The sequence below is a fragment of the Corvus brachyrhynchos genome, unplaced genomic scaffold (assembly GCF_000691975.1).
Source record: "Corvus brachyrhynchos isolate BGI_N302 unplaced genomic scaffold, ASM69197v1 scaffold467, whole genome shotgun sequence".
NCBI lineage: Eukaryota > Metazoa > Chordata > Aves > Passeriformes > Corvidae > Corvus > Corvus brachyrhynchos.
The window spans coordinates 1,715,817-1,731,256 of NW_008239309.1; the positions used below are offsets into that span (position 1 = coordinate 1,715,817).

General features: G+C 37.3%; 1 protein-coding gene across 10 annotated transcripts in view; it reads left to right on the plus strand.

Annotated features, from left to right (window-relative positions):
- The first annotated feature begins 815 nt into the window (after window positions 1-815).
- Window positions 816-15,440, plus strand: part of ZNF366 (zinc finger protein 366) — a 34,002-nt gene continuing 19,377 nt past the window's right edge. For 3 of the 10 annotated variants that reach the window (XM_017740678.1, XM_017740677.1, XM_017740682.1), the window contains exons 1-2: window positions 816-936; window positions 12,453-12,496. Coding sequence is in view for 1 of the 10 variants with exons in the window: in XM_017740676.1 (XP_017596165.1) it covers window positions 1,925-2,185 (261 nt within the window). In the remaining 9 variants the exon portion in view is untranslated. Of the gene's footprint in view, window positions 937-1,599; window positions 2,186-12,452; window positions 12,497-15,440 lie in introns of those variants that run through there. The other 7 variants (XM_008638622.2, XM_017740680.1, XM_017740683.1 and 4 more) reach the window with 5 other exon arrangements.

Below are 15,440 nucleotides of genomic sequence, written 5' to 3' on the forward strand. Positions count from 1 at the left end.
ACAAAAACACAGTGGAGCACAATGGGCTAAACTTATCCCAAGTATAACTTCAGCCAGCTGGCCAGTATCTGGTTGTGAAAATATGTTTGATGGGGAAAGAAAGAAAGAAACGATTAAATTATAAAATCTGTTCTAGAACATAGCACATTGGTTTTGTTTGGATAAATCAGTATGCCTTCTATGCTGCCATTCTTTGAAATTAATTATTCGTTATTGCACTGCCAGTATCAGGCTAGGATCCTTGCCACTTTTCTGACCCCTTTTATCCCCCTTTTTTTCCCCCACAGTGTTCTATAAATAGCCAATGTGCTATTTTCCTGTGATCAGAGTAAAGAGGGGGTTTAGGCATTTTTTTACCTATATCACCATGGAAACAAGATCCGTGTATACATCTATGATTAGTCTTTCTCTAGAGTAAAAGCCTTCATTATCTATGCAAGCTTACGGCTAATTGTTCTGCGTAAGATATGGGTGTCTTATTCCTACTCACTACTTAGGAAATTCATTTCATGTAGTTGCACATAACAAGCTGTAAAGAAGGTTTTATGAAGCCATTAATGCAGATATAATACTTGAGGAATTCCTTTTGGATTGGATATATTTATTTTTCCAAACATTTTGTTTGAGAGAAAACGAGATTGCTATCTGCTGTTTCCTTATTTTTTTGCAGGAAAGCAAAGGGTTGTTGACTTCCTCTCCCCTCCCTTCCTTCCTTCTTTCTGAAGGTACTGTACTCATCTGAAAAAAAAAAAGAGAACGAAATGACTGTTCCTGTTCTCCTTCTTAAGTCATTTGAAACATTGTCCCTGCTAGTTTTCTAAGTTTACTGCAATCTCTGCACGGGGGGGGAGGGAGACAGCGGGAGAGAGAGACAGATATTACAAACATGAGAGCAGGTAGAGTTTAGGGCAAGACTCCTTCCAGCTTCAACAACTGGTAAGTTAAGTAAAATGCTTTTATGGTTAACTCTTTAGAACTGCAATATATATATCTGCTTTTGTATTAAGAAAAGGTGTTAATCAGATACACATTTAACTGATAAAAGAATAATAACCATATGCATTAACAAGAAGTCTATTTACGCTAGAGATACCTGCAGTCTGGTTTTTAGATACTGGTGCTATTGCCGTATGGTTTAACCTATGCAGATAGGAAAGTATTTTCCAACAAGGATGATAATAGTCATAATATAACCTGCTGTGAATTTTGCATATGTAAGTTCTGCTACCAGAATCTTCTTACAGGCTTCACTAACTTTATCCCAACAGTTTCAGCAAGATTCAATGGGCCATTTGTAAAATATAGAGAGGAGCTGTCATAGAGAAATCAATGTATTTCATTTATCATCTGCCAGTACTGAAGTCTGCTCCAACATGCCAACCTGTGCTATACTGGGAGAAGAATTACTGGGGCTGTTTTTGTTCCCTTCAAACTGCATTGTGTTTAGGATTACACATGTTTATCTCTACTCATCTGTGTATATGATTAGTCTAGGAACAGTGACATTTAAGAGGTGGTAAGATGGTTCCTGGCTCTCACTTGAAATACAACAAAACAAAAGAAAAAGTTCATGTTGCGTAGTACATAACAACACTGAGGCTGATCATCCACATCAGTAGTAGGATGGACTCAATTTTGTATCTCTTGTTTGCATTTTTGTAGACATCAATAATGTTTTTCACGCTGTTCATAAATGCATCAGAATGATCAGAATTGCCATGTAAAATGAGTGATTGAATGCAAGCGTATGTTTCAAATATGGCATGAGAAAAATCCCCCCCTGCACACTTTTATAGAAGCAGAATGCAGAAGTGGGGCACGTATAGGGCAGGTGTCCATTTCTTTGCAGAAGGAGAACTTGTTCACCTTATGATTCAGTATTTCTTCAAGCTGCTGCTCTCTGAAGTGCAGGGTCCTCTGCAGGATGCCCAGAGCCCAGACAGAGAGGCTACAAGTGGTGCGCAGATATTGCAGAGGGCTGGCAGGCAGGTCCAGCTGCCCTGCTCCAGCTCCTGTTCCCGCCAGGGTACCTGGGCTGCGCTTCCGCCCTGGGACAGCCTTCTGCTCCCACTCCTCACTGAAACAACTAGTGGAAAGGACTTTTTGCCTCCCTCTATCCGGTGTCTTTCTGCAAGTTTTTCCCCTAAGAAGGCATGATCTACCACAAATTCAGCCCAGTTTCTGGGTAAGTTGTAAATTCCTTTTGCTTTGGGAGCAGCCAGAGGGGGTTCTGCCAAAGGAGATGGAATAACTTGTTTCTTGAACTCCTTAGCTTAATGTTGCCGCTCAGTCTAGTTTGCTACCAGTCAATAGTTTATTTGGTTATACACAACCCACAAACAATTTGTTATCTGCTAATAACAAACGTATGCCACTTCTTGCCATGAAAACCATTTGCCACATCTTCCACTCAGGATATCTGGGTTTATTTTTATGTGACTAAATACTGATTCAAATTAAAGAGATGATTTGGACAGCTATTTTGACAGTTACATGTCAAACACCTGGAATACCAGTTTTTACATCAAGTGAGACATATAGGAGTCTTCCAAACACACACAAAAAATTACACAAGCTCTGTGTTTTTAGTGGTATTTTGTACAAACTGCAGGGTATTAGTCTGGATTGCACTCACTTGTAAGTTTTGGTCTGGTTAGCTCAGAAGTTTAGTTTATCATGTAGGTAAGAGCAAGCTGCAGCCTTTAGGTACAGATTTTGTTTCTGAACATGATAAACATTTGTGTATTCTTGATTTAGATCATGTAAACAATAAATTCTTTCTCTGAGACATTGTCTGAAATACATAAATAAGAACAAGTTTGTTCAAATCCTGGTAGGTGAAAAAAACCAGTATATACTGTTTTCAAACCCAGTTCCCAATAATGAGCACAGAGAAAGAGGTTTTTTAAAGGAACACTTAGTAATTTGACAGTTAAAAACAGACCTTGAAGTTTGAACGTCATTCGTAGATTTTACCTATTAGGTTTACTTTCCTTCAAAAAATACATCTTTGCAATCTTCTGGAGTTTATTTGTTTTCACCTCTATAATTTATTGCCAGAACTATTGTAAGATGATTTAATACAACAGGAGCCTGTAACAGAACTAATATCTTTCTTGAGGTGTCAGGATGATGATTTTTGTTTTGCTGACATGTTATTCCTACATCACTGACATATTTACAAGCAGAGAAAGCTATAGTCTGATTTTGGATTGGGTACAGATTTACTACTGCAGTTCACAGCACAAATTAAATGTTTGTGAAATGAATTTTCAGTTATTCACCCCAATATTTGTGAGAAACTGGACTGTTAATAGTTAATGACTCAAATCTTAAAATGATAACAATTATTCACACAACAAACCAAGAATAAAAAGAGACAGGTTGTGTTTATTTTGCTTGAAGTCTTACTGCTTCTACTGCTTATAGCCACAGTTATGTATATAACATAAATAAGTAAATGGTCAGTCAGTGTATATATTTCCTCAGAGAATTATTTAAAACCATTTTTTCCATTTGATTTGTTCTCAATTATAATGAAATAAAATATAGAAGAATATTGCTTTTGTTTGGAAATAGAAAAACAAAACTATACCAGTAATGGCAGAGAAGTTACAGAAAGAATTTGTAGCCCGTGGAAATCCCAAGTTAACAGATCTGGTTCAAAAAGCATAGAAATTAAGAGAAGTTATTCTGTAAATGTCAATTACCTTTTTATATTTAGGACCAGCCTCTTTAATGGTGTAAACTATTGACACTTTTCAGATACAGAATAGTAGCACTGAGTTACACTCCTACTAACATTTTGGCATGTCTAAAGTATATTTTTGACCAGGAGATAATTTGAATATTTGAATCTCAAGGAGGTTTTTTTCACTTGTTTTTCAGTCTTACAAACAAGCTTATCAACCAGAGCCTGTTTTAGGACTATCTGGGTGCAGAGCAGTGGTAGTCTGAAAGACATGATGTGCATTTCATGGATAAATGTAGAGTCGTATCTTTAAGTGCTGTTCCTAGTAGTGCCAGAGAGATATACACAATTTAGAGTAGGATACACATGAGGGGATGCGAATCATGGAAGCAACCCAAGACAAGCCCCATATACTGAGACAGAAGAGTATGGATCTCAGACAGCACTTATGTTGTTTCCAGTCTTTGAAACTGCAGACTCAATGGTGCAGAAAGATTTCTGAGTGGACTGCTCCACTCTTCTGTATGTGTCAGCAGAATGGCACCATAATAATCAAAAGCAGTAAAGGCTGCAGAAGGTAATGGGTTTTCCTGTGGCTGTGGTTAAAGGACACAAATCAACAGTGTGTAAGGCAACATCTTACTTACTAGTTGATAAAAAATGATCCATAGTTTCTGAGCATCAACGCACGTTCTTCAGTAGCAACTGATCCAATCAAACTACTCCTTCAAACAGACCTTATAAATGCTGTGGGACTGCTACAGATAGTTGTCAAATTACTCATTTGTTTGATGGACTAATTTTATAACCCGACCAATTTTTAAAAATAAACCACCTATGAAAACCAAATAGTTACTTTCTTCTTAAGTGCAGTAGTTTTCCATGACCTAGTTTATGATCTCAGAAGACCACTGAAAAGGAAGGAATGTCATCTTGGAGGTGAAAGAATTACAGAGACACAAATAATGCAAAGCCTTTTCAAAGAAAGAAAAAATCTGGCGTTGGGGGTGGGGAAAGAGACAAAAGTTTAGTTGGGATTATTCTTTTTTTCTGAAAATCTGATATTCTGAAATTGGGACTGCAGCTTTCCATTGCTGTAAAAATGCAGGGGCACTTTATAAATGATATTGAGATTTTTATCCAATGAAGAGGCCTAAGTTAATCCTCAGCAGTTACTTAAAACACACATAGAGTTGCATGCTGGATGTGTATATTTTGTTTATATCTATCTGGCAGGGACTACTCCTTCTTGCTTGACTTCTAAAATACTAATGATCCAGTGAAAAATATTACTTAATGTTTGGTTAATTCCTTCCAAACTTTAAAACTTTTTGACTTGCTTCTGTAAAGCGAATGATTTTATACATGTTACTCTGCTCTTGATAAGCAAAACACAGCATTTTCTTTCTCAACCAACAATTCTTAATGTACTGTAAAAACTTGTAATGTCACTGGTAGTAATTAAGCTAAGTAATCGTGTAGTAAAAGAAAATATTTTTGTGCTCTGGGGGTTATGGGAAGAAATTATGTGAATAATTGCCTTTTTTAAACTTTCATTTTTTATTTCCTGCTTTTTATGTTAGAAAAAACCCATTATTAATTATTTAAATGTAGGATGAAAATACCACCCTGTTTTTAATTTCTCTTCCCTTCCTCTCTCTTCTACCATGACAGCTAAAACACTAACACATTTTCCTTCTACTTTGCGGATATGCAGGAATTAATTTGATTTAAAGGAAAAATCTTAGGGTAAAGATCATGTTTCCTGAAAACCTATTTTTCCCTTGTGAATCTTCGAAAAAGAAAACCTGGGAACATGCAATTTTTCATCTGCCTATGCTCATTAGAAGTACTAGAATTCAGAGAACACTGAAAAATACAAAATTGAAGATTGGTTTAATTGCTAAAAGCTACAAGGTAAAGTGAGTTTCCTACACTGATAACATCTTTACCAATTTGAGATTGAAATCAAGGCTATGAGAAGCAGCATACATTTTTAGCTTAGTTTTTCTTGGATGATGTTGTAGTAGAAGGGATACTAGTGCACAACAAGTAGGCACCCCCCACGCAGTCCTCTGATGAAGGCCTGACGAAGAATAGACACCACCTAATTTCCCTGGAGAGAAGCATGTGGCTTCGCTCCTTCTTGTTCTGACACCAGCCACTCTGATAAGCCGCAAGTGTGTTACCTGGGAAGGACAAGATCTCTTCAAGTCTTCTTTTCATTCAATTGCTGCTATTCCTGGCTCCGAAAGAGCCACTTCAGTCTTCTGTATTCAGGGTTGCAATGTAATTATTAGACTCTTTTTGCAATGATGAAAGACCTTCTGTTTTATGGTGGGCTCTAAGCTGGACCTACCGCTAAAGTCTTTGTAAATTGGAAGGAGTATGTGCTCTTACCAGCATGCAGTACACTGGATTTAAACCAAACTTGTACTTTAAAGTTGTCCAGGATGGATGTATCAGAAAGTAGTGACTCTTTCAGGTTTAGTTGTTTCTCTGAGTTGCTTTTTCAGCCATGTAGTATTTCAGCTTGGTGCTTCAGCTCCAGGTAAAAATTATTAGAGAGCATTACTTGAAAATGGAGTGTCTATCATACAATACTTCCAGTTAGCATAATATTTTTCTATTAGTCTGCTTTTTCTTAAAATTATTTAGAGTATGTGTGTAATGAAAACAATATCAGGAGGTGGAAAGGGAACGATGACCTGTTTTTAGAGCATCTGTCAGCTTCTAAGGAACAGCAGAAGTTGTTTGAACCATCTGGTAGGCACCAGCCCACACTGGGTCAGTTTTTAGTGCAGATTTCTGAAGCTATGAAGATCACCCTGTATTTGTCCAAAACCATTGTCCTGTGATAGGAATTCCAGAAAACTGTAGAGGACTTCCTGGAAGAGCAAGCTGACAACAATTTGTTCATAGATTCACCAGAAATTAAACCCATCCATTTGTAAATGTGCAGGAAAATTTTTTTTCTATAGAACCACAGCAAGGAATCGCACCAGCATGAATGCTATATCCAACAGTTTTCCTGCATAATGCTGCACTCACAGTATGAAGTCATCAAGATTTCCAGAAGAATTTTGTATGTCTGTAGGCAGCATTTTGTTGGGATGTCACAGAAAGAGTCATGTACATCAGAGAAATGGTGCTCATCAACTCCTCTTTCTTCTGCCAGAAAAATGGAAACACCAGTCTTTCATTCCAAGCACATTAACTGATTTTTTCGCATCCCACAGAAAGTGAATCCCACCTAAACTTCAGCCACAGGTAAAGAAAGCAGTTGAATGGCTATCACTGGATTCTGCAGGAAAATGATCAGGACTCAGGAGTCACCCTAATTACTTGCTGTAAGGATTTTGACTAGTTTGTTTCCTGCTAAAAAACCATGATCAGGCTCCCACTGGAAGGCAGTGAATGTGGTTAGGACAGTAAGTCATGACAGAATTCACTGGGTAATGTTCCCATGCTCAGACCAGACCCTTACCTACTATTCTTTATAAAAGACAGCAATAATTCCTATTAAATTTTCCAGGTTTTTGTATGTGATACTTGTTTTTTTTCCCAGGGAAAAAGTCCTGGATAGAATGATCGGGGGTAGGGTTATGGAGGTGTGGGCAGGGATTGATAAGATAGTTATATTAATATATATGGTGATTTCTCGCAAAACTTCATTTTATAATGCTGGTTGGCCATTCATGCAGTCATGCTGTCGAGTCACAGTGGTTTGATGGGGTTTTTTGGTTTCCTTTTCTTTGTGATGAAAATCTGAACTGAGTTAGCATCCAGAACAAGCCTTCGTCATCACTCACGGTGAAGGATTAGTACTAGAGTGGTTTGGGAAATGTTCAGAACTTCAGGTTTTGAGCTATATTTATTTTCTTCTCACTATTTTTTCTTTTTTCTTTCTTTTCTTTTCTTCCCCCCCCCCCCCAAAATAATTGCTTACTTATTTGTGATTTTAGTCTCTGTTCCAGTATCTCCTGGTGATACTCGGCTAAGTCTGAGCTGTCTTTCCCACTCCATATGTTAGTTTATTGAATTGAGTAAAACTAGCATTTTAAATCTGTTTCAGTTTAAAATAATTAACCTCAAGTATTTCCCCCCATATTTACCATAGGAATTTCTTTTCCAATTGAAGAAAATTACAGAAGCAAGATAAAATTTGTTTCAAATTTCAGATTTTCTGTAGTTTTGGCAACAAACTTGTGCTTCTTTTTAAGACTTTCTAGAAGTTAACAAAATAATTAAGAGCAATACGTAGAATGTGTTTTGGGCATCAGACAGGGAAAGTATTTTGTTCAGCCAAGGACAAGATTCAAGTCTGGCACCACAAGTGAAGGGAAAAGGCAGTGAGCAAGGTGTCTTAAATTATTTCTTGCAGGTACTTCATATGATCAGATGAAAATACCATTCTCTGCTGGAACTGAGGAAGTAAACACATTTCTCTTCAAACTAAATAAACTGATTTTAAAAAAATGAACCCTCATTGAATGAAATTGTGAGATGTATATGCAAGTGATATTTTTTCTGGACAATAGAGGCATATTCAGCACAATTTCAATGCTTTAACAGAGGTTTTATGCTCAGGCAGTTTGGAAGGCAGAATCAAATTGCAGATAAATCAAATGAAGTTCCTTCCAATGCCTCAGCAATTTGCCTTAAGAGCCTTTTAAAACTCTGTCTTATTGATATGATTCTTAATTTTCTTTCTTGTTGGGCCTCAACAAAATAAACACAGTGGTGTCCTAAGAACAGCATTGATATGTTTAATTCCTTTACTGTTTTCTCTTGTACTTAGGTTCAGAGGGAAATATCTAAGTCACTACTAAGCCAGCTTAATTACAAGTGAGTAATGGAGGCTAATGAGGATTAATCAGTCTTTATAGCCAAGCAGCTTTTCCAGCAAGAAATCTGCTCAGACTTCAACTGAAATAAATTTTATTCATCTTTCCTAAACAAATAGGAAAGAATTATCTGGTAATTACTTTTAATAACTGGACACCAAGAGAAGTGTTTGGTAGCAGATATATTTTTATAAACACGCACACACATTTTTATATATACACTTCTGTCACTCTGTGGGTGAAATCCTCTTCTTTCAGTTCTTATAGGATATAATATGTCTTCCTGAAACACACTTTATGAAATACCTACCACTTTAGCAACCTCCAGTTTCACTATGAGTTTTGAATGTGTGAAACAAGGAAATGAGCACAAAAGAAATACAAAAAGCAATGGTCCTTCTGAGGACTAATAATCCTCTTCCATGTTTAAGAAAAACTAGCCTTTCATTAAAACTTAATCTGTTTTGGAAACTTTTTATGAAATTTCTTCCATACAACCCTCTTCTCACTTGGCCCTTCTCCAGCCATGTGTACACATTTTATCTGGTCCTCTTTTTTGAGGTGCATGTGATGCCCAGAAGGTGCCATTAACTGCTGATGGAGGGAGCCAGTGGGCTGGCTTGAAGAACCAAGTTGAAGGTGGCCCTTAGCTACCCTTTAAAATAACAAAGACATGGGAGGAGAACAGACCATCTCTCTGGCCTCCATATAGGTGATAAGGACGCTGGGATTACAGTAGGAAGGAAAGCTCAGTGTATTTCCTTTTTAAAGGTCATGAATGCCAGTGAAAGGTTTGCTTTCAAAATAACAGCTCAAGCAGGACAGCATGAGGGTTATGGAAGGGCATGCTTTTTTGATCATTCTAATTTTGGATGTTCTGCATACTCTTTTTTTTTTTTTCTTAAAATAATAGCTCAAACACTCTCCATTCTGCTTATAGTGTTTAATGATTGTGCATTGTAGGTGGAAAGATTATACCCAATCTCCTCAAGGACTCCACACTCTATCAAACATCGGTATTTTACTACCAAATCCTTCCTAATATTTATATTATTCATTTGTTCTTCTGTTCACCCTGTCTTTTATAATATCTGTATGGAGAGAAAAAAAAATTCCTAAAGCTTCATGGACGCTATTTGATAATTTTCCAGAGGAAAAACTATTTAACACATAGGATTCCTACAGTGCCAAAAATGTATTATTTTAATTTGCTGTGGCAGATATGGGATAGACAGGAAACAGGGATGGAGTGATAGGACTTCTATAAACAGTGTTTAAAGTGACTCCACATGCTTTATAAAGGCAGGGACATATCCATGGTTCCAGTCTATGACATGAGATCTCCTTATCTGCTTAAGAAAAGGAAGAAATTTGTCTAATTGTCATCACCTCACTGCAGTCTAATCCCAAATCTTGTTCTCAGCTACACCCCAGATATTCCATAATTATTTCAGTACAAAAAAGGTGATGTCAGGGAGAGAATTAAGTCGTCTGCTTAGGATGAGAGTTGTTTAATTGAGTAACTGATAAAGCTGGCCAATCCATCATTAATTCCAATGCCTAGTGAGGGCAGGATAAAACTGCATTTCCACCCTGTCTGCTGGCACCAATTACACTTTGCATATTTGAAAGCCTTCTACTACATGTGCTGTAAATGTCACTGTTATGGCCAGCTTGATCTTGTCAGCCCTGAGCTTTGGGCAGGGTCTGAAAACTCAGGATACCTATACCCAAATGCTCTTGGGAACCCAGTCCTGTAAGTTTACATGCAGCTGAATATACACTGACAACATCAAATTTGGGGCAAAATACAGCAGGCACAAGATGGTAGGCTGATTCATTTCCTTCTCAAGGAGTTTGGACTCACACCTCTAACCTCTTAGGGGAGTGCCCCAGCTAAAGCCTGTGCTGGTGACTCTGGTCTCCTTTGGCTGGAGCTGGACCTTTAGACAAACAGAAGTGCAAGTGCCAAGGGGCAGGGAGCAGAGAGAAGTCAGATGTGATTGTTAGGGGCTGCAGACTCCAGCCCTCTAGAATCTGGATTCCTCCCAGGTGTAACTTCAGGCTACCATCTGTTTGTGGGAAGTTTTTTAAGATGCCTGAAGATCAGGCTGGAAAGTTGACATAATACGCCTTCCTGTTTCTTGTACTCTTCACAAGACCAGTGTCTTGGGTTAGCTACACTGCTAGCCTGAGCTGACATGCCTGGTTTTACATCCTCCTGTGCCTCACCAGAGTCTCTGTTTCCTCTAAGCTATGCTTAACAGGTTTTTTTGGAGGAACAGAGAAAGGCAAGAGGTTGGGCCAGAGCCACCCTGCTGTGGGCAGAGATGGGGCAGGGCTGCACTCTGGACCCAGAGGTCTGCTAGCAAACAGCTGTTCCCTCTCCCCTTCCTTCCCACTCCAAAGCAGCCTTGAATTCCATGTTTGTACCAGCAATTCAGGCAGATGGAGGTACTCAGCTGAGAACATAGTGTCTTGGCCCCCTTACACACTTTTAGACCAGATAATTTGCTGTGCCTTGCAGGGTCCCGTTATATGTAGCTGTGGTTTGGGGTGACTTTGTGTAAACAGCTAACTTTGAATTCAGAGTCTGTGATGTAACATTTGTTTCATTATGCAGGTTTTCTCTGTGTTGCTGATCATTTTAGCAAACAGAATAGAGAAGTAGAGAGGGAGTGAACAACAGATGGAGCACAGAAGTGAAGAGGGAAGAACATATAAGAGAAGAACTAAGAAAACTCATAAAGAGGAAGAAAAAACAGAAAAAAGGAGAAAGGAGGATAAGGAAAAGAAAAATAAACCAGCAGCCTAAAGTACACTTGAAAACGACTTTGTACATATCCTGAAATGACTAGAGGTCCACAGGGCTCAAGTACTGCTAGGGGCATTGCTAGTAAGGCCCTAGGGCAGGTGATCTGTGGGGAACCCAGCCATACTTCTCTGTCACCCTCACCAGAGAGGAGAGTGGAGAGAATGACAGCAAAGGTGTCCCTAGAGCAAGGACAGAGCACACATAAAAGTAACAAAGGGATAGCAAACCATTTTGCTAAACTGACAACATAGCACTCATACTGGAGAGAAGAAATATATCTGCAACTGCCTCACTACAGCACCCGCCAACTTCTTTATTTTTGGTTTAAGTCTAATCAATGCAAACATAGGAAAGCAAATTATGCCATAATAATTTAAACACTTCTGATGCCACAAACAGTGCACAGCTTTGGCAGTCTGCATGGTGGGACTGCTCCAGACATCCAGCAGAGGAAATCTGAAAACCTACTTTAATGCTTTATCAAAATAAAAATACCTGTAAGTTATGGAAACATGAATGTGCATAATTCTGATACTATTTTAAGGCATTTTCTCTATTATAATGAATACCAAAGAAACTATACTCTGTGAAAGTGCTCATAGTGTCTTGCTTTCTAAAAATGAATACAAACGATGAAACGAATACAAGCTACACACAAATACAAGATTATTTCAAAAGACTAGTCTATAGTCAGTGCAGGCAAATGGGTATGTTAAAATTCTGTATTTCCCAGCTAACATACAACAAAATTTTGCAAGTTAAAATGCTAAAATTTGTGAAAAGCAAAGACAATGCAGGGACACTATTTCTACTGCTGAGTTTTCTGTGAGAAGTCCCATTTCTTTGTATTGGTGCCACCTCCCAGACAATATTAATGCAGCTATGCTGGATAGGAAGCCCTTAGACCAGAAGGAATATCTAAAGTAACCAAACTTCAAACATGAAGCTGGGATGATGCCAAAATAGCAAATGAAGGGAAAAAAAATTATTTAATAAATAAGATATCCTTGAAAGTTCATTGCTTGTTGCATCTGTTTACTCTGTCATGTCAAGCTGTCATATTTTTTTAATCAACTAGCTTTCTTTCATTTTCATTAAGCTTGTCTGCAGAGGTTGCCGCCTGCTGACATACTTTCTGAAGATGTAAGTATTTTTTTCAGTTGGTTGTGGAATAGATGGGTTCCTATCTCACTGGGAAACAGAATGTATAACAAATAGTAAGGCAAACTGTGAGAAGTACTTTCAGACTTCATTGGAAGTCTTCCCACAAGCCTTAGTGAGCTCTGATTATGTCCTATGAAAAATTTACAAGGTTATCACTTTTCTTTTACCAAGCATTTACTGTGAAAAAACCCCCACATTTCTTGATGGAAAGAAGAAGTTTTTTCCTGAAGCCTGCTACCAGCAGATGATGGTAATTTCCCAGGGAGAAGTGAAAAGACAGTGAGCTTCTTAGTACTATCATACTAATGTAGGAAGAAAAAACCTGATCTGGCTCACTTCTCATTTTCAGTCATTCCAGGTCATGTTCATGAACAATTGTTTATTTATTACCAGTTCCGGTTCTATTAGTGATGGTAATCCAAAATGGGAAGAGAAATATTTAGGGCAATATCTTTATCTTGATAGTGTTCTCCATTTAAGCAGACATATGCCTCATAAAAGGCATGGGGCAAGAAGCCTTATCTCCATAGACAGTTAAGTTAATGATTGAATCATGGACTTCATTTGTACACTGGGTCTACATGCATGTGAGAGTGAGGAAACAAGTGTTTGTAGAAGTGGTATTGAAAAAGATTTTACTAAACTCAATGACTATTATTCCCAGATCAGGTCTGTTTTTCTAAAAGCTTCCATTATATTTGTGTTGCCTCATCAGCATCTGCACTCATTGATTTTGGATACTTTCTGTAAATCCATATTTATTTTTACAAGGTAGTCCAAATTTCACAAGGTAGTCCAAATTTTTCTCTTCTCCCAGCTCCAAACTGTGGCAGAAGTAATCTCTTCATTTAAAATGTAAATAATCTTTTAGGTTAGCTTTGGATATTGTAGCATAGAAACATGACAGCTGATTTGGGTGTCTTAACTTAACTTACTTAGTTTATATATAATATGCACACGGTGTATATACTCAGATTGAATTTATTAACATACACTTTGTATGTGTTAATGGAGCCCGTTTTTCAAAATGTTCTGCTTGAAATGTGGATGTTTATTCCTGGAGAACATGGATGGAACACACATCTTGCCCAGACTTCTCTAAAGCATAGGATAGTAGGTTTGACACTGATTTTAGAGGAAGTCTGATGTGAGCTTGGATGTGATTTTTTACCTTCTGCCTAGAAAGATTCATGCTGCCACTGAAGGAAAATAGCAGGGAAAACTGTAAGGAGGGATCAGATATGTACTACCTGAAAATACTTGTTTACCAGTAATGGACATATTCACCTTTGCACAGGTGTTCTTGTCATTTTCAAAGTTTGACAAATAGCTTAAAGTAGTGTAGATTCAGTTTGGAGCACTTTACTATATAAATGAAATGAATTCATTATAATAAAATCCCTTGGTCAGATCCTGAGACAGATGCAAGGTTTGCATAAATAGCAAATGAGAGAAAACTGTGTAAATAATTAGCTGCTTAGTTCAACAGCTGTATAACCGAATACATTTAAAACCAAAACATATTTGGAAGAGAAGACCGAGAGTTCATTAAACCTATTAAGAAAATGATAATTATCCCCATAATAACTGTTGACAAGAATCAGTGATTGAAAAAACCCAGCTGCTTGTTCAATAAAGCTGAAGCTCAGCAACTGCTCAAGTTTAGCTCAAGAAATGTATTAGTGTTATATTCATCACTAATCCTTACCACATCCAACAGAAACAGCTGTTAGTTTTCATTCTTTGTTTGTAGATGGCCATATTTCAGGGCCTCAAATTGCACTCTTACAGGGCATGGTTTCTACAGTCCTATGTGTTCAATTAAACATGGAATTTCTCTTCCGGAGAAGAGAAGCTCTTTGGCCAATTTGGCCCCCTTTAGACTTCCTCCACTTTTATCTGTTTCATCTTCTTCTGAAAGAGCAAACATAAGTGCAAACCTCCTAATAAAGTAACCCATTTCCCTTTGTCATATCACTTTCACTCAGCCTTATTTCTGGCTTTGTGATTGTGTTGCCCAGGAGAAAAATCAGAACTGTAGTAGTCAGTGTTTAAATTTGAGAAACTTCATAACTTCACATTTTTATGGCTGGACATATTATTAGTCTATAGACAGAAAGATTAATCCAGGAAGCAGAATCTTGATTCTACTGAATTCTTAAGAAAATTTGCTTTGACTCCAGTACCAGGTATTAACTGGAGCCTGTAACAACATATTTGCTTGTAGAGCAAATATCATCATTTACGTACTTTCTTGAATTGTTTGTCTTAGAAATGAGTGGACATGAGAAGGTAAATGGTAATTCATATTCTGCATTAAGCTCTCTTCCTCTTTCATGGAAGTTAACAAGATTATTAGCCGCTGCATAGATATTCTATTTTGGAAATTCCTCAACAACTATCTCAAATCACTGTAACATTTCTTTTCTTGTTTTGAAAGGGCAATAAGAGCTAATTTTTGGTTTTATTTTTCAAAATATTGTATTTCCATGTGCATAAAGAAATAAAATTTGGGGATGCTTGTCTCTTCTACAGAAACTGACTTTTTAATAAGTTCTGGAGTGCTCAGTTTAGTGGAGGGTGCTATGTTTAAGGGCCAATACAGCATGGAAATCTCCATCTCAGTGAGTTTCCAGACCAATTTTTCAAAACCAAGTAGCTGATATATTACTGATAAAAGCTAGAATTTGCAATGACCATCCAATGTTTAGAATCACACTACATAGCACTACATTTTAAATAATAAATTCTGCAGAAAGAAAAAACTTTTAAAGTACTTATATAAGAAACACAAACGGTTCTTAGGTGATAATTTGAATACAAAAATATTTAAATAAAAAATATATTAAAATAATGCAAAAAAATTTAAATTCAAACTCCCTTCCCGCCTTATTTGTTGCTGAGTATTAAAATGACATCTGCT